At 39.4% G+C, this 18,994-nt stretch overlaps 1 protein-coding gene across 5 annotated transcripts in view; it reads left to right on the top strand.

Annotated features, from left to right (window-relative positions):
* SUGCT (succinyl-CoA:glutarate-CoA transferase) overlaps window positions 1–18,994 on the top strand; it is a 692,355-nt gene that overhangs the window by 19,248 nt on the left and 654,113 nt on the right. For all 5 annotated transcript variants that reach the window (XR_009247288.1, XR_009247287.1, XR_009247290.1 and 2 more), the window contains exon 6: window positions 9,761–9,881. Coding sequence is in view for 1 of the 5 variants with exons in the window: in XM_004582355.4 (XP_004582412.2) it covers window positions 9,761–9,881 (121 nt within the window). In the remaining 4 variants the exon portion in view is untranslated. The remainder of the gene's footprint in view (window positions 1–9,760; window positions 9,882–18,994) is intronic.

The following is an 18,994-nucleotide window of genomic DNA, read 5'->3' as shown; positions in this document are numbered from 1 at the left end:
TATTTCCCATAGAGTTTTCTGTAGCATATCAGATTTGCATGTTTGTTTTTATGTTCACTTGAAACTCAGTTTGATTTTCTAAATTGTTCTACAGTATTGTTGGCCTGCTCTGTTTTTCTCCAGTGGCTACTCTCAGCTTGGACTCAACTCTCATTGATTTCATTCCTGGCTCTTTTCTTTTCCTCTTCTTTCTCTTTCATTTTCTCCTTCCCTTGTCCCTTTTCTTTGTATCTTTTTCATCAAGGAACTTGTTTTTCCATCGACACATCTCTTGCTGTTTTCTTCTGTTTGTTGGGCCATCTTCATTGTCCATAGTTCCATTCTTTGTTTCCATTAAAAAACTTTCTGATCTTTTATCTTGGGAAGCCAAGATTTTAAATTTGATACAACAAATACTTCAGGTTTTCATTAGGGTTTCTAAATTGGGAAGTATTAGGCAGAATTTGTATTTGTTGCTACTAAGATTATTTTAGACCTAATTGTGTAGTTCTGATCAAAATAAATCAGTTACTGGTATTTTCTTCCCCATCTTCTGCTTTTCACAGGCTGTTAGCAGGGTGCTAGATTGTGAGTGGAGCAGCTGAGGTTGGTGCCAGTATAGAATACCAGGATTAGGATATCGTTGTAACAAATAACTGAGTCTCAGCCAATCATAGCAAACTGTAATCGCTTAAAAATTAAGTTTCATTATGGGATTGGTTTCTTTTGAAGTCTGATTGATAATAAAAAAGTACATTTCAACTAATATAGAACTTAAATAGAGTGTCTGGCAACATTGTTTATGTTGATTGCTTTTAGCAAGTGATACCATTCATCGGCTATGTATCTTACTGCCTAGAGGAAAAATTATTATTATTTTTTATTTTTTTATGTCCTTTCTGGAAGGGATTTCTCTTTTGGCCTTAAGAGAAGTAAAACAATCTCTGCATTTAGACCTTCATGGCTATGATTACTAATATAGAGTCTAGTTTATAGGAATGGTTCCAAAGTATTATACAAGGCAATCAGCTGAATACTTGAGAGCTCCAAAAAGTATGACTCCTTTGTCAGCTAGGCTAACCAAAACCAGGTTGTGTAAATACCAAAACCATGCTTTGAAAATCTGTGTGAAGCCTGATATTTACAAGGAAATATGACTTGATAATTTTCACATGTCATCCTGTATTTCAAAGAATTCTCTGTGCTAACTCTTTATGTTAATTAGTCGCAATACTATTTTTAGTGTTACCTGCATTATAGTAAGTTGAAGAATGCTGTGGGTTATTTTTCTGCAATGTTTACTTTGAAAAATTCATAACTACCTTAGGGTTGAAAGAATAGTTATTAAACATCCATTGACCCTACATATATAAAACACAATTTTAGTATGTGCTGTATTTGCTTATTTATGTATGTATGCATGTGGTGTGTGCTTGACCTAGGTAAAAATGGGTGGAAGTTTGTGAAATTTTGCCCTTAAATCTTTTGATATACATCTTCTAGGAATAAGGAAATACTATGAAAATTATTTTAAAATATTTTGTGTTTCCTTATTCATAATTGAGGTTAAGTTATCCTTATTAATTTCCCTTCTCTTTCCATCTTGATGACTTAGTCTGTTTCTAAATTATGTTTGGTAACAACTCCAGAATTATTGTAAAATTCAGATTGATTTTAAATGTCATGTGGCCTGTGACTGGAAGGAAATTTTTTTCACCTTCAAAAGGCATAAAATGAAGGGTTCTCCAGTTGTGTAAAATTGTGCTTAATTGTGGACGAGATTCTACAATAGATTATTTTATATGACTTTTAAGCACCTAGACAGAGATGATCACTAATAAAATTGGAAAGTCTTTTTTCCCCTCATACTGTTTCCTAGTATATCCTTATTTTAAGGAAATGCCTTGAACATTTGTCTACACTGAGCACTGGATTGGTATAAAACATGGAGAATGGTGGACGTGGAGAGCTGGTGTCATAATTTGTTTGAGAGGTCTTTAAAAATATTCTTGTCAGTGTTTGTGATGAAAAGAATATTCATGGTTTTCAAAGTTGTTTTGTATCAAAATAGCTTATACTATCTTGTTATAACATGTCTGAACAAGAACTAGTATGACACACTAAAAATACTTCAGTTTGAAAAGAACACCCATTGACATGAATATTGCAAAAATGAAAACAAGACTAGTCATCCAGTTTATCATAAATCTTGGGCAGAAGAATGATGAGATCATTGATACTTTGTAGAAGGCTTATGGGAACAATGCTGCCAAAGAAATCAGCATTTACTAGTGGATAATTCATGTTATGGAGGAATGAGACAGTGTGGAATATGAAGCTTGCAGCAGCAGGCCATCCACATCTATTGGTCAGGGAAAAAAAATCAGATCTCACTGGTGCCCTAATTGAAGAGGATGTAAGATTAACAGCAGAAACAATAGCTGTAGACATTTCAATGGTTTCGCTTACACAATTCTGACCAAAAAAATTAAAGTAGAGTGAACATTCTGCTCCATGGGTGCCAAAACCATGAACCCAGATCAACTGTAGATAAATGCAGAGTTTTCAATGGAAATTTTCAACAAGTAGGAGCAAGCCTGAAGCATTTATTTGAAGGATAGTAACAGGAGATGAATGAGACGTGGCTTCATCCAGTGTTATACTGAAGACAAAGCACAATTAGGCAATGACTTTCAAGCTGTGCAAGTGGTCCAGTCAAAGCAAAAGCGGAGATCATGTCAAGAGCAAAGATCATGACTTTTTTTTTATGTGGAGGTGGGGAGGTACTCAAGGTATACTCAAGGTATACATATTCATATTTTACATATATATGTATATATCTGTTGCTATATTGGAGGAAAGAATAATACCATCCTCTTATAAGGAGACTATTTTGAGAAAGTCAGCCAAAGTAGAAAAACACCTGGGAAAGCTATACTGGAGAATCTTACGCCACAAAAATGCTCTTGCTGATTCCTCATCAAACAAGGAAAATTTTGTAGGAATTTTGCTGGGAAATCATCAGGCAAATGCATTATAGCTCTAAGTTGGCTTCTTGTTAATTCACTTTTTTTTTCAGTCTCTTAAGGACAACCATTTTTCAATTACTGGTATAAAAAATATTGCATTGAGACGATTTAATTCCTAGGTCTCTGTTCTTTAGGGATGAACTACAAAGCTAGTACTATAATCTACAGCATTGTCTTGAATTTGGTGGAGCTTACTTTGAGAAAAAATGCTTGTATTTGATTTTTACCTTTTAATTCCAATTTTACATGAATTTTTGAAGGTCCCACTTATGTATAAGCACATATTATGAAAATATTATACATGAATTTCAGGGTTTTTTTGCATCACATCAAATTTAAATCCATTTCCCACAAATTTTCTGCAATGCTCTTCTCTCTCAAGCAAGAGGGAATTTTCTGTTAAATCTGGTTTCAGCACCATTCTGTCATTTATGAATGACTTAGCTAAGACTGTGTGAATCTACATGATCTTGAAATGGGTGAAATGTTGAGAAAAAGGGAATGTAAGAGGACTGCTGAAAGTTCATGGAGAATTCACGTTTCTTTTTATTCCTTTGTCCATGAACTTTTGGAAGGCCCTTTGTACGTTGGATGATAGACCCACTGAGAATCAGTGTCCAGTGTCTTAGAGAAAAGGATAAAAAGGGAAAAATTCCCTTTTACAGAGTTAATTTAGGAACAAATATACTGCATACATGTTAAATTATTTATTTATTTAAAGATTTATTTTATTTTTATTGGAAAGTTAGATATACAGAGAGGAGACAGAGAGGGAAATCTTCTGTCCACTGATTCACTCCCCAAGCGGCCACAATGGCTGGAGCTGAGCCAACCTGAAGCCTGGAGCCAGGAGCCTCTTCTGGGTCTCCTATGCGCAGGTGCAGGGTCCCAAAGCTTTGGGCCATTCTTGGCTGCTTTCCCAGGGCACAAGCAGGGAGCTGGATGGGCAGTGGGGCCACCAGTGTAGAACTGGCTTCCATATGGGATCCCAGCATGTGCAAGACAAGAGACTTTCGCCTCTATGCTACTGTACCGTGCCAGACCCCTATTTTTTTTTTCTGATGGATTGAGAAACAAAGGGAGTGAGAAATAAAGTGAAGGAAGAAGGAAACAGGAAAGAAAGAAGATAGGAAGGAAGAAGAAAAAGAAAGAGATCCATCCCCTGATTCACTACTAAAGTACCAGCAAGAGCTGGGGTTGGGGTTGGGGCTGGAGTCAGGAGCTAGGTACTAATCCAGGACTCCCACATGGGTGGTAGGAGCTCAACACTGGATCAGTCACTGCAACTTGCCATTCGTATTAGCGTGAGTTAGAAGCCAGGGCTGGGAATTGAACCCAGGTACCATGATGCGGGATGTGGCCTTTTTAACTACTTGGTGAAATGCCTACTTCTGTAGCCTCCAGATGCCAGCATTCCCAAACTTTTCTTCAAAACTTGTACAGTTGGAGTGTATGACACTCTGAGTACAGCTGCTTTTGGTTTTCAGTATTTTTCTTGTTAGGTAATATTTGCTCATGAACAAAGTTACTATTATTTTAGTGAATCATATCCAGCCTTCTTTACTGTCTTTGTATCCTTGTAATATCATGTGTAGTAGTCATATGTAACTTGCCTTTTTGTTACATAGTTTATACTACTGTAACAAGTCATTGACAAAAAGCATGTAATCTGCTTTTCTCTTAGTTTATTCTGAATAGTTTTCCATTAGTGTAATTTATTGTTAACATTGGTGTGTTTCATTGAAACATTTGACATTTTTCTGTTTTTTATTTTTATTTTTGTTGATGTTTACATAGTTGATCAGGGTGAGAAGGGTCACCTTTTGTTTTTTTTCTTCCTGTATATGGGGGAGATGGGGATGCAAGAGGAGAAACCATGCCCAGCTTCCCAACCACCACATTTCCCCGGGCATGGGGAACTGTCACCCGATGTCATCACAGGGTCCCCATTGTGGAGCATTTTCTGAGGGTTCTGTTCATGTGGTTTCAGTAGTTCTGAGATGCTGCTGATATCACTGCTCCAAGGATGAGGAAATCCTTCCAAGGTCAACTGGCTATCATACTCCACCTCCGAGTCCGTTGGCCCACAAATTTGCTGTCAAGCTTCATTGGGGTAGTTGATCAATTTGTTATGCTCTCCATCTTCAGCAATCCAATGGGTGCTGTGGCCCAGTCCAGCCCCATCCAACACACGCTTAGCTCTCATGTACCACAGGGGGAGCTGCGGGCCAGTTAGAGCAGTTCTCAATAATCCCCACTGGACTGATTCCCCAGCTCTGATCATGTGCAGTGGACTGTTCCCGTCTGCCCCACATCTTCCACTGCTTTCCCAGGCCATTGGCAGAGAGCTGGATTGGAAGTGGAGCAGCTGGGACATGCACTGGCACCATATGGGATGCTGGCATTACAGATGGTGGCTTAACCCATGCAATACCAGCCTCTCTTTTGACTATTCAGTGCTACTATGACAATTTATATACAAGCACGTGAGTATCTGTTTTCAGTTCTTTTGGGTATATGCCTAAGAGTGGCATTTCTAAATTATATGATTCTGTTTTTACTTTTTAAGGTGCACTCATACTACTTTTCAAACTACGAATAAATTATTAAATGTCACTCACGTAAGGTACTGTATTGTGCACCTTGCAGAAGAAATGCAACTGAGAGATAAGCTAAGTGTTTTTTATATAGTTTTATTTATTTAGTTATTAGGTTTTTGTTTTTGATGATGTCTACACAGTTGATCGGGGTGAGAAGGATCGAGGGTTAGGGCAAAGTAGGTGACACTGTTATTTCCAAATTTTCTTTTTCTTCTTTCTATATCTGGGGGAGGGGGAAAATAAGGGGAGAAGCCACACCTAGCCTCCCAGTCATGCCAGTATACAGGGATGGGGAATGGCCATCTGATAGCAACCCAGGGTCTCTGATGTGGAGCATGCTTCAAGGGTTCTGCTTAAGTGGTTTTGATAGTTCTGAAATGCTGTAAGTCTTGCCAATCCAAGGAGGAAATCCTTCCAAGTTCCATTGGCTGACATAGTCCACTTTAGAGTCTTCATTTGCCCAGATATTTCCTCTGCAGGCCACAATGGGCTGCCATATCCTGCATGTGCATCTGGGCCTGCCATCTACTGCTCTGTCTTTTCCACTGAGGAGGTCTAGTTGTGATACATGCACTCTGTAGTCAGACCATCAATTTTGGATGTGAACTCTCATGTCACCGCATACCCCCATCTGTGCCATCCCCAGGAGCCTCTGCAAGGCCACATACCAGGCCCCCACAAGTGCACTGCTGAGCGGCCAGTGGGCTTTGCCTGGCACCATTAACATCCCGGGCCACCCAACCCTAGCACCACTGTACCCCCCCACCCCTGGGGCTCATGGACTAGGCATTCACCATGCAGGCAAGCCAAAGGACCCAGGCCAAGTGACCTGGACCACCCCCCACCCAGGACACCCCCGCCTTTGGGGCTCACAAATCCGGCACCCCCTTACATATCTTTAGAAAAAAAATAGAATAGGCTAGTCAGCTATGTTGGCACACTGCAATGGTTAACACAAATTCGGCATTAACCAGGCCCTGGATGCCTGAAAACCATTACTTGTTTTTTCTCCTAGCAGGGTAACACTTGCCTAGGTACAATGCAACCTAGGCTGTTGCGCACAACCAGGGAAATTTGTTTTATTTTTTTAAAGATTTATTTGTTTTTATTTGAAAGGAAGACTTACAGAGAGAAGCAGAGACACAGAAAGATTTTCCATCCATTGGTTCACTCCCCAAATGGCTGCACAGCTAAAGCTGAGCTGACTTGATCTGAAGCCAGGAACCAGGAGCTTTCTCCAGGTCCCCCACATGAGTACAGGGTCTTAAGGACTTGGAGCATATTTTGCTGCTCGCCTAGACCATAACCAGGGAGCTGGATGGGAAGTAAAGCAGCCAGGACACAAGGCAGTGCCCACATGATATGCCAGCATTTTAAGGTGGAGGATTAACCTGTTGAGCCATGACACTGGCCCCAATATAGTTTTGTTTTCTTTAGGACTTGTTAGAGTGCTTTGAGAGTAGTAGAGAGAACTTACAAAATTTTGTGAATAAACCAGGTTGTAACTGAAGTTTGTGTTTTATTTAGTACTAACACTTGCTCAAGTAATGTTTGGTAGAATCATTAACAATAAATACATGTATCTCCTTTGGGGTAGCCCATATGACAAGCTCCTCAATTATTTGACACTTAAATTTGCAAAGGATACTTACATGGCTGGGAGTTGAGTCACATACTTTATAGCCTTTCTCTGTCTGTCCTGTAGTAGTATATTAAATGTACTTATCAGCTTTCCTGAGAAATATTCGTCTGCTCTCAGACACTTTGAGAGCACGAGAAGGTGATGGTTTATTAAGATATTTCCTGAGGTCAACATCACATCCAGGTTTTGTTAAGTTGGGTGATTCTTTGTAGACATTTCAAATAGCAGAATAGCAGACAATTCATTCATATGTTTACTATGAAGTTTGTATTAATCCAAGTTTTTCCATCTAGAGCTGAGGTTGGCAAATTATTTTTTTCAAGTCAGGCTTGCTTACATTCTGTTCATGGTCAAAGAACAGATTTTATATTTTTAAAAATATTTATTTTATTTTTACTTGAAAGGTGGAGTTAGAGAAGGAGAGAGAGAAGTTTTCTTCCATCCACTGAATCACTCTTCAAATGGATGCAACAGTGGGACCTGAGGTGATCTGAAGCCAGGAACCAGGAGCTTCTTCTGGGTCTCCCTTGCGGATTCAGGAGCCCTAGGACTTGAGCCATCCTCTAATGCTTTCCCAGGCCACAAGCAGGGAGGTGGAACAGAACTGGAGCAGCTGGGATTCAAACTGGTGCCAATATGGGATGCCAGGCCACAGGCAGAAGCTTAGCCTATTGTGCTGTTGTGCCAGCCCCCAGATTTTACATTAAAAAAAAGTTAAAAAAAATGAAGACTCTTTGTAATGTAGCCCACAAGCATAAAATAGTTACTACTTGACCCTTTATAGAAAAAGATTGTCCACTTCTATTCTAGGGCCTTATTATGTTAGTTTGTATGTATATAAATCTATGCCAATGTGGCACTTACAGAAAACTATTAATTATTGCACAGGTATTAGGCACCTGAATATGATCAAGAATTAGTGTAATGGATTTCTCTGAATGATCCAGTAAGACATTTGCATTGACTTTTAGGAAGACTCTGAGAGGGACCTGGCATGGTTAATCCTCCACCTGCAGCAGCGTCTCTACCACCTGCTTCACTTCTGATCCAGCTCTCTGCTTATGGCCTGGGAAGGTGGCTGAGAACAGTTCAAACCTTGATCATTGCCAAGGGAGACCTAGAAGAATTTTGGGAGGGAAGTGGAAGATGAAAGATCTCTATGTCTGTCCTCTCCCCATAACTCTGCATTTCAAATAAGAATAAATAAATCTCAAAAGCAAAAGGACCTAGAGACAGGCCTTTGACCTGTAAGTTAAGGGACCCTTGTACTGCACTGAACTACTCGTTTTGATGCCTGTCTCTGGCTCCTGACTCCAGCCTTCTGCAATCGCACAACTTGTGAGTCAGCAAGTTATGACTCAGGTAATTGGATTCCTGCCACCCAAACGGGAGACGGATTGAGTTTCTGGCTGCCAAGTTATGGTTTCCATTCATTCTTGGCCGTTAAGGGCATTTGGGGAGTGCATCAGTGGATTGGAGTATGTAGTGGTGTACATTTGGCATAACAGTTAAGATGCTGTTTAGGATATTTGCATCTTACATTGGAGTAACTGGAATTGAGTACTGGGTATGACTACTGATTCCAGATGTTTGCTCATGCAAATCCTGGGAAGCAGCAGGTTCTGGTTCTAGCAGTTGTGTCCCTGCCATTCTGGAAAATCTGGATTTAGTAACCAGAGGTTACCTGAACTATCCTTGGATGTGGCAAACATTATAGAAGTGAAACAGGGATGGAACCCTCTGTTGATCTGTCTCAAAAAAGATTGCAGAAAAATTAGAATTAAAAATGGGTATTTGAAAATTAAAGATAGTTATAATTGAAATTTAAAAATATGTGATTAAGGTTTCCAGTGGTTCTTTGTCTTCTAATTCCTACAGCAGTGGTCTGGGGCTCAAGCTGTTTACTGTTTCACTGGGCTATAGTTTAATGATTCAAAAAAAAAAAAAAAGAAAAAGAAAAAGAAAAAATGACAATGAGTCATTAATGCATTTAAAAGCTTTTGAAAAGAAGGCATCTGGGGGTGGAAGTTGTGCTGCCTGTGATGTCTGCTTTCCCTGTGAGTCCTGATTTGAATCTTAGGTATTACACTTCTGATCTATTTTCCTGATAATGCTGCTGAGAAAAGAGCAGATTATGATCCAGGTACTGGAACCCCTGTCACCCACTGGGAGACCCTTATGGATTTCCAGGTTCCTGGCTTCAGCCTGGCCAAACCCCAGATATTGTGGCCATTTGGGGCAGTTAATTAGCAAATGGAATCCATCATGCTCTGTGTCTCCTCCTCTCTCTTTGTAAATCTCTGCCTTTCAAATAAATAAGTAAATGTTAAATATGGATAACATCTGTATATTTATCTAATTCTACTTTATCTGTCCTGTGAATTTTGTTTGGACTATTACAGAATAAGGATTAATTTTGATTGCTGAAATTAATATTGTGTGGGTTGGGAGCTGCTGAAAGTTTTGAAAGTCCCTTAGGAAATCTGACTCATCTTTATCTCTCTCTTTAGCTTGCAGCTGTTTGTGATGTCTTTGTTGAAAACTATGTTCCTGGCAAACTGTCCGCAATGGGCCTGGGCTATGAAGCTATAGACAGAATTGCTCCTCACATCATCTATTGCTCCATCACAGGTATTTCAATTCCTAACCTTCTTCGTAAGCAGACTTATGAATCTCTGTATTTTATTGTTTCAGTAAGAAATCTCTGGTTGGTGTTGGTTTTCTTGAAGCGATTCAGCTTTCCTGCCCCCCCAAGCCACTAGGCATCCAGACATTAACTAGTTAGGAATATTTACTTAAACCAGCGTATTCATAACTGTAGTGACTGTATTTATTTGGATTCTCTGTCAGTTTAAGATTCTGCCAGTTTTTAATTGATGTTTTACAAAATGCCTTTACTAATTCACTTATAGGTGATTTATATGTGAACTATTAATCAGCTTTAAGATAGTATAGGACCCAATGCATCCCTCAGTATATTCTGAAGCAAGGGAATAAGAGTACTGTGAAGTCTTCCAACTGTTTAGCTTTCACCAGTGAACCTCTTATATAAGAGAGAGAGAGAGAGAGAGAGAGAGAGAGAGAGTGTACATGCGTTTCTTTTGGTTATTGGGAGAAAAATAGTGGTTCTTCGTTTTATATGTGTTGGAGGTGCTTAACTATTACTTAAGGAAGGATACAGTATAAAAACGTGGCTTTTGAAGTTTGTTGAGAGTTTTTTTTCCAGAAAAATTCTTAGTACTTTCAGTCTTTATTCATTAATCTACCGTAGACAGGTTTACTCAACTGCCAGGAGATGTGATGCAAGAGTGATTCAAGCTCACAGCTGGACTCTCTAGGAGATTATTTCCTATATGAGGGACATAAACACTTATTTTGTAATTGAAAAGGGCAAAAAAGGAAAAACAAAGGAGAGTGGTGGAGGCAAGGTGGAGTGAGGGGCAGCTATTTAATACTGAGAAGTAAGAGAATGCTTCATTGATGATGTGGTATTTGGTCAAAGACCATAATGAAGTAAAGGAGTGAACTGTACAGAACGTGGGGGTCGGAGGCAAGAGCATCCTGGCTGTGTTTGTGGCCCTGCATTGCCAGGCTGGCTGATGCAGGATGGTCGGGGGAACTGGATAGAAGGATAATGAGGGCAGTGCTGGTGGGCATGCGTATGAAGGCCTGGGCATACTTGTAAGAGGTTATCACCGATGTGAAGATCTAAGGACCTTTCTATAAGGCATGAAGGGGAACTAGTGTACTACATGATTTAAAAAAAGATCCAAACAAAAAACTTTCCTTCTTATATTTAAGAAAGCGTTCTGCAAACAGAAATGTGACAAACCGTGGCTTAAAAAGTGACAGAATGTCCTTTATTTTAAAAATATTTACTGTTCACAAAATAATATCTCTGTCACCATTTCTGTATATTCAAGTCAATTGAAATAATTCTTTGCCTTCATCATGTAATTATCTGTGCTATCTTCATTTGAAGTGAGCTGTATCTTCAGTGTTTGGCTGTTTGTTATTATTTGAAAGACAGAACACACACACACACACACACACACACACACACACACACACACACACACACACAGAGGGAGATCTTCCATTAGCTGATTCACTCCCCAAATGTTCCCAAAAGCTAGGATTGGGTCAGGCTGAAGTCAGAAGCCAGAACCTGGTGTGGCGTGTTTGGCAGCTATTAAGTACTGAAGCCATCACTGGCTGCTTCCCAGGGTGACCATTATTAGGAAGGTGGAATTGCAGGCACAGATGGGACTCACTCCTCAGCAGCCTGATATGTGATGTGAGCATGCCAGGCAGCGTAATTGACTGCTCTAGCAACTGTCTGCCCCATGATTGTTTTTAGTTTAGGTAGGATGAAGAGCCAAGGCGATCAATAGCTTCTGTGCTGAATAAGGTTGATACAAAGGTGCTGTATATGGAAGATGATTCTTTGCCACTAAATCTGAATTTTTCAGGTATACTGTTTAAAGTATATGTAATTAATTTTCCACTCTGTGCCTATTTTCATGTGCAATGAAAGGAGAAATGATTACTTTGAATCTTGCGATTTACTGGAGATACAGAGGTCTAAAATATAAATATGTGTAGTTACCCTTCTGAGTTACCCTGTTATTGTAAAAATATTCTTTAGCTAACCAATCAAAATCTTATATGGCAGTAAGTATTATTTCCCTTCCCCATGTTTGTGATAAATTGGAATTCAGCTGTTACAGATTAATTAGGTTGAACTCTAGGCTGTGGTTTGGTCTGCTGTGCACAATTATACCATCTTTGGATCAGTGGTTATCAAGTGTGTGTTCTCCTTATGGTGAAAGGTTGGAGTACAAGAGAAAAAGTTCATTCCCTCACGCTCATTTATTTATAAAATATGTATTTTCATCTACCTTAGGAATAGGGAACACCCAGTCCATAGGTATTTTTTTTTTTTAAGATTTATTTTTATTGGAAAGGTGGAGATACAGAGAGTAGGAGAGACAGAGAGGAAGATCTTCTATCCGATGAGTCACTCCCCAAGCAGCCTCAATGCCTAGAGCTGAGCCAATCCAAAGCCAGGAAGCAGGAGCTCTTCCAGGTCTCCCATGTGGGTGCGGAGTCCCAAAGCTTTGAGCCATCCTTGACTGCCTTCCCAGGCCACAATCAGGGAGCTGGATGGGAAGTGGAGCCATAGAGATTAGAACCGGCACCGATATGGGATCCCGGGCGTTCAAGGTGAGGACTTTAACCACTACGCCACCGTGCCAGGCCCAATCCATAGGTTTTTAAGGCCCACAAATTATTTGGTCTGGCCCTGCTAAGGTAACCCCAGGCAGGACTCAAAATCAGTAAATCTATCATGGGCTAATTTTTAAGGTTTTTTTTCCTTTTAATTATTTGAAATTTTTTTCATGATACATTTCCTTAGACTCAGGGATTTCCTTTTCCGTACTCCCCTTCTCCCTTTGCCCCAGTTTCCCCCTATATTATAACAATAGTATAGTCATTCAAGAACAGTCTCAGGTCCATTCTTCTGTTTAAGTGTATCATGACATTGTAGGTATAGATAATGGTACGAAGTCCTATTGTCAAGATATATTTAACAGATTCATTGGGAGCCCATCTTTTATTCAGACGTAGAGATGCATACTGCAATGTATCTCCACTTCACGGTACACTTTCCTCCACTACACACTTCCTCTAGATAAATATATTGGCAATTTTGTATGGCTTATGAATGATGTTGTAAGTATCCAGTTGCCTTTGGCAGAAAAATGATTCCTCACCCCTAAACTTTAAAGGTCAGGGTGATGAGAGAGAGAGAGAGAGAGAGAGAGAGAGAGAGAGAGGCATTTGTCTTCTGAAAAAGCACTTCTCCACTGTTTTTTTTTTTTTTAAAGATTTATTCATTTTATTACAGCCAGATATACAGAGAGGAGGAGAGACAGAGAGGAAGATCTTCCATCCGATGTTTCACTCCCCAAGTGAGCCGCAATGGGCCGATGCGCGCCGATCCGATGCCGGGAACCTGGAACCTCTTCTGGGTCTCCCACGCGGGTGCAGGGTCCCAATGCATTGGGCTGTCCTCAACTGCTTTCCCAGGCCACAAGCAGGGAGCTGGATGGGAAGTGGAGCTGCCGGGATTAGAACCGGCGCTCATATGGGATCCCGGGGCTTTCAAGGCGAGGACTTTAGCCGCTAGGCCACGCCGCCGGGCCCTCTCCACTGTTTTTTAAAGTTCTTTCTCTCCCCATCTCCTGACAATAAGTAGAATAACATCCATGCAGTTTGTTCTTTATTTCCTGATAAGGAAACAGATCTGTAATGATTAAGGAACCTGAAGCCATAAAGCTTCTTAATAGGAAGTAGGCTTTAAAAATCAAACTTTTGGACTGAATGCTGATAACTCAATGCTTTCCATGCCTAGATATGCTGTTATTAAATGATGACATGGACTTTGTGATTATGAAACATTGAACAGCTGTACTTCAGAATTATGTTTGCCATTCCCTTGCATTTATGTTAATCATGTTTTCAATGGTGGAAGTCATGAACAAATTTACTAGTCAGGGAATCTCAGTTTCAGCAGACTTCTGGAAGCAAAAGCCGTTTATGACTCACGAACTTGTGTGTATTATAAGCAGGATTCATCATTTTTTTAAAGTTTGGTATTCTTGGTAATTAAGTTTTAAATTTAATAAGACTGATTATATTCATCTAAAGTTGCACATGTTATGATTGTGATTCTAGGCTTTCCTGATGGTTCCCAGTGGTATTGCTGTCTTGTCAGTGCTGTCCTGGCCTCAATAGTCTGCTCTCACTCACATGTTGGCCTTATTACTGATGAGAGTAATCTTAGACTGGCTGGGAGATTTACTTTAATGTACTCTGACAGTTGTGTGGTTGGAATTGCCGCAGTCCATGAAATCTGGTCTGCAGGACAGAAATACTAAACTGATCCCATGGGAGGAAGGACCTGATTATTTTTATTAGCACAATCCTCTTATCTTTGCAGAGAAAGTTGAATGTGCACGTTAGGGGGCAGTGTTGAAAAAGCTATCATTCACTAGGAATTGCTTCTTGAGAAGATAGCAGTATGAGTATGAGACATAGAATTATCTTCTTGAGAAGATAGCAGTATGAGTATGAGACATAGAATTATGTTTTTCTTTTTTCTGTAAAAGATTTATTTGTTTATTTTTAATACAAAGTCAGATATACAGAGAGGAGAGACAAAGAAGAAGATCTTGCGTCCGATGATTCACTCTCCAAAGTGAGCGCAACGGCCGGTGCTATGCCGATCTGAAGCCGGAACCTGGAACCTCTTCCAGGTCTCCCACACGGGTGCAGGGTCCCAAGGTTCTGGGCCTTCTTCGACTGCTTTCCCAGGTCACAAGCAGGGAGCTGGATGGGAAGTGGAGCAGCCGGGATTAGAAGCAGCGCTCATATGGGATCCCGGGGCATTCAAGTCGAAGACTTTAGCCTCTAGGTCACGCTGCCGGGCCCAGAATTATGTTTTTCAAGAAGATTTGGCTTTGTCTCTAAGTGACCACCCTGTATCTTTCTATATTTTTAGAAGCACAACAGTACTTCCCCTAACAATTTAAGTTGTAATTCTTTCCTTTGTGTCTTCTGAGCATGTTATTAATTATAAAAAATTAGCAGCAAAAATCTTTACCACCACATTTAGAAATATTTCTTTTCTTCTTCTTAACTTCATTGGTAATTCCTTCTGGAAGGATACACATTACATTATTGACCAGACTGTTTGTGGAGGAAACATTGTGTAGAGTATTTAATAAAATTTCCTGGTTGTTTTTTTCCTCTTTAAGAAAGACTTTTTTTTTTCAATTCTTCATTGACATTTAAAAAAAAATATCTGTCATGTATGTGGACAGAATACAGTGTCCATCTGAGGAAAGGGCTTCTCGCGGGACCAAGAAGAAAAGCAAAAATGAAATAAAAATAAATCTTAAAAAAAGCCAAAAAGAAAAAAGCCAGAAGAAAATCAGATTCATGAAAGAAAATTGGGAAAAAGTATTAATGCCCAGAAAAGAAAATTCCTTTGAATCAGATAGAAAAAAAATGAAATCCACAGAAAAATGGACACACTTCAAAAAAGGAGATCTTAATGGTCAGTAGCAAATTATTCATTCTCTAGTCTTTAGACAAAAGCAAATTGAATTATTCCATTTCATGCCCGTGAGATGACAGACATTAAAAAGCCTGAAAATATCAGTGTGAGTGAAACAAGGGAACATTTGAACATTCCTAGTTGGAGTATGAATTGGAATAATCACATTGGACAGCCATTGTCAAGGCTTCATTAGGTTGTACATGAGCTCATCCTATGATAAATACACAATTTTATGTCTAGGATTTGTACTTATAGACACTGAAAGTTTCCTGAACTTTCAAAGATTGAAAATTAAAGATAGTAAATTATGAAAAGTGAAAGACATCATTTATACAGACTTAAAATCATACAAAGTATTCTGTTTTTAGCAATGCGATTGTATTTAAAATGTCCAAGATCATGAACAATACCATATTCCAGGGAGTGGTTATCCTTGGGGAGTGGGAAGGAAGGGATATGCCACAAATAAGGGATATATAGAACTTAATTTTGTTTGGAAAATAAGATAGCTGGTAAATGATTAGTTGTTATTCTATATTTTGTGATTGATAAAGCACTAAAAAATTCAGATTCGACCAAATAATTCTCTTCCTATAGCCTTTCTTCATTTCTTTGTCCCATTTCATCCACCAGATGATGTTTAGGGTGAATGATAAAGCCAAGCTTTCTGCCTTTAAGGAGCTTCTAGCCTACTGTCAGAGACACTGTATACACAAGTTAAAAACATAGTATGTGTGTATTAACACATTTGCTATTATGAATCTAGTGGAGTATTGAAACAGAGATTAACAGAGGAGAGGATGCCATGCTGTCCATGGAATGACAAGGGTTGAGAACTAGCATTTAACAGGCCTAAAGGATGAAAAGGGGGCTGACTTGTGGAAAGAGCTATGGGTGGAACAACTCAGAAAGTGCACCAAATGCAAAGACCCTGAGGTAGGAAAGATCTGGCTGTGTGTAAAGGCCTAAATGAAAGCCAGTGTTTAAATGTCCATGATTATGAACAATACTGTATTCTTTGAGGAGTGGTTATCCTTGAGGAGTGGGGAGGGAGGGAAGAATGCTTGAGATAACAAGCAAGATAACACCAAAGAGATCTTGGGGAGCCATGGGAAAGGATTTCAGCAGTGGGCATATAGGATCATAATCTTTAAAAGGGGCAGGATTCAATTCCTGGTTGATTGGCCACATCATAAACATTTGATATTTAAATGAAGTTCATGTTTCTTAGAGCAGCCATAAGGATAAACTTTCTTTAAATTATTAAAGGCCACTGTGATGTTACCGAATTAAAGCCAAGAACAGAAGTCCAAAGGATGTGGTGAATCTTCTGGCATCTGCCTCCTGGATTCATATCATGGCAACCGGTATAAAAAACAAAACAAAGCACAACTGGAGTTGGATTCTTAGGGGATGAGTTAGCCTCTCTCTCTGTGTATTATTATCTTTTTAAATGACACAATAAGTAGAAGACTTCCTGCACTACAAATCCTTAGAAACTTTTAACCTATTTCTTATTAAAATTGAAACATTCATTTTAATTTATTTGAAAGAGATACACAGGAAGAGGGGGAGAGAGTGAGGGAGAGAACAAAAGAGGGAGGGAGGGAAGAGAGTAAGAGAGAGAAAGGGACAGAGGAAGAGCGAGAGAGAGGAGAGGGGAAAAAGGAAGAAGGTGGGTGGGAGGGTGAGAAAAGGAGAGAGGAAGACAGGGTGAAAGAGGACAAGAGAGAGGAAGGAACGGAAGGAGAGAGAGAGAGAAAATCCTTGATATGCTGGTTAACCACTCAAATGGCTGAAGCACCTGGACTAGGTCAGGCCAAGCCAGGACTGGGAGCTTCTGGGTCTCTTGTACGGTAGCAGGGGCGCTGGTGATTTGGGCCATCTTCTGCTTTTCTTGACACATTAGCAGGCAGCTTAATTGGAAGAGAAGCAGCCCCAAGAGTTGCTTCTTCTTTTTTTTTAATACCTAAAAAAAGTCCAGCTTTGTTTACCTGGTGACATTCACATGGTATTAAGCATCATTTCTGTGTTGAATAAGTGAATAATCAATATGGATATGGCAGCTTCTGATACTGAAAGGAACCAGCATAATTAAAACAATAAAAAGCTCTTGGCATAAATTATGAGTGCCTCTGTCATACTCTTTTCTATTAAGAAAGTATTGTTCCCCCAGATTTCTAGAACAATGTGACCACTTGACCAACTGTCAGTGATCTATAGTAAAGGAGCAGCTTGACATTTACATTCTATAATAAACTTACTATTTTAACAAATTCACCAAATAATTACATTATCTTTGAAGGGGAAAAAAAGTTAGCATTTAATTAGAAATTTTCAAAACATGATTCCCTAGCATTGAAGACTGTTATATCTTGTCTGTAGTTGTTATTAATTCTATAGAGTGACTTTACGCCTTGATTTTGTCCCTCTTTCTGTCACTTTGTATCTTTAAATGTTTCACTTACCCATACACATAGAAGAGATGTATTATAAACACACAGTCCTCCTTCCCACCCAACCTCTGCAAACTTGCATTGTTGGCTCATTTTCCTCATTTCTCGATAAAATCCAAAGCAAATGCTATATATTCTCTCTACCCCTGGTATTTTGTTTAGAGTTTTAAAAGTCCAGTCTGTATCAAAATTTTAGTTTCTTGTCAAATTTATGACTGCTCCTTTTCCCCCACATGAGCTACCTTTCTTGGGTATCTGAATAGTAAGTGTGTGTGTGTGTGTGTGTGTGTGTGTGTGTGTGTTTGTTGCGAGAGCTTGCTTTCTTCACTGCTCAGTGATCCATCTCTCCAGTGTTGCTAGCTTCTGTCTGTGGCTCCTTCAGTCAAACCTTCTCATGGAGAGGTCATGAGTTAAAGGATGAAAAAAAGGCTGTATTGTTGACTGGTGTAGTCGAAACCTGCAGTGGAGACTTCTATGGCTGTGAAATTCCACTCATGGCCCTCTCACACAGAGCTTTGTAAACCCTCAAAGACCTCAGAGTGTAGTCCTCCTCCAATTCACACCTGTCTGAAATCTAGAGCTTTTTGTGGTGATCTACACAGAGTTAGGGTTACCTTATACCTACAGGCAGCTCTCACAGATGGAATTTACTTAGAATGCAGGGAATACTCTTCCTTAATGTTAGCCTTAGAAGTGTCGTGTAAATCCGGTATAGATGTTGGCCCATTTGCATCAAGTGTCTTTACCTTTGATCTCTAACTATGATATATGAATATATTAGTTTATAGTTTAAACAACTTCTTGGTGGCGGGTGGAGGGGAGCGACCAGGGACCGGTAAGAGTGACGGAGATGTCAGTGTTAATGTCAGGGCAGTAGATATTTCAGAAACCGTCACAAATTGACCGTTTCACAGTTGGTGCCAGATAAACATGCCAAGGCATAGCTATCCTCCAAAAACCCTGTCATCAGAGCTGAATTGTTTCCTCTTATGGTAATAGTTCTGGGAAATAAATTCATACATTTAAAGAAGCAATGCTAGATAGGAAAAAATTTTTTCTTTAAAATGATGAAAGAGTAAATGTTAAATAAAGTTGAGATAGCATTCATTTTATGAATGTGAAAGATTTGTTACCCGTTCTTTGGGTGGTCTTTCAAGTGA

The sequence above is a fragment of the Ochotona princeps genome, chromosome 20 (assembly GCF_030435755.1).
Source record: "Ochotona princeps isolate mOchPri1 chromosome 20, mOchPri1.hap1, whole genome shotgun sequence".
NCBI lineage: Eukaryota > Metazoa > Chordata > Mammalia > Lagomorpha > Ochotonidae > Ochotona > Ochotona princeps.
This window is presented reverse-complemented; position numbering and strand designations above follow the sequence as displayed.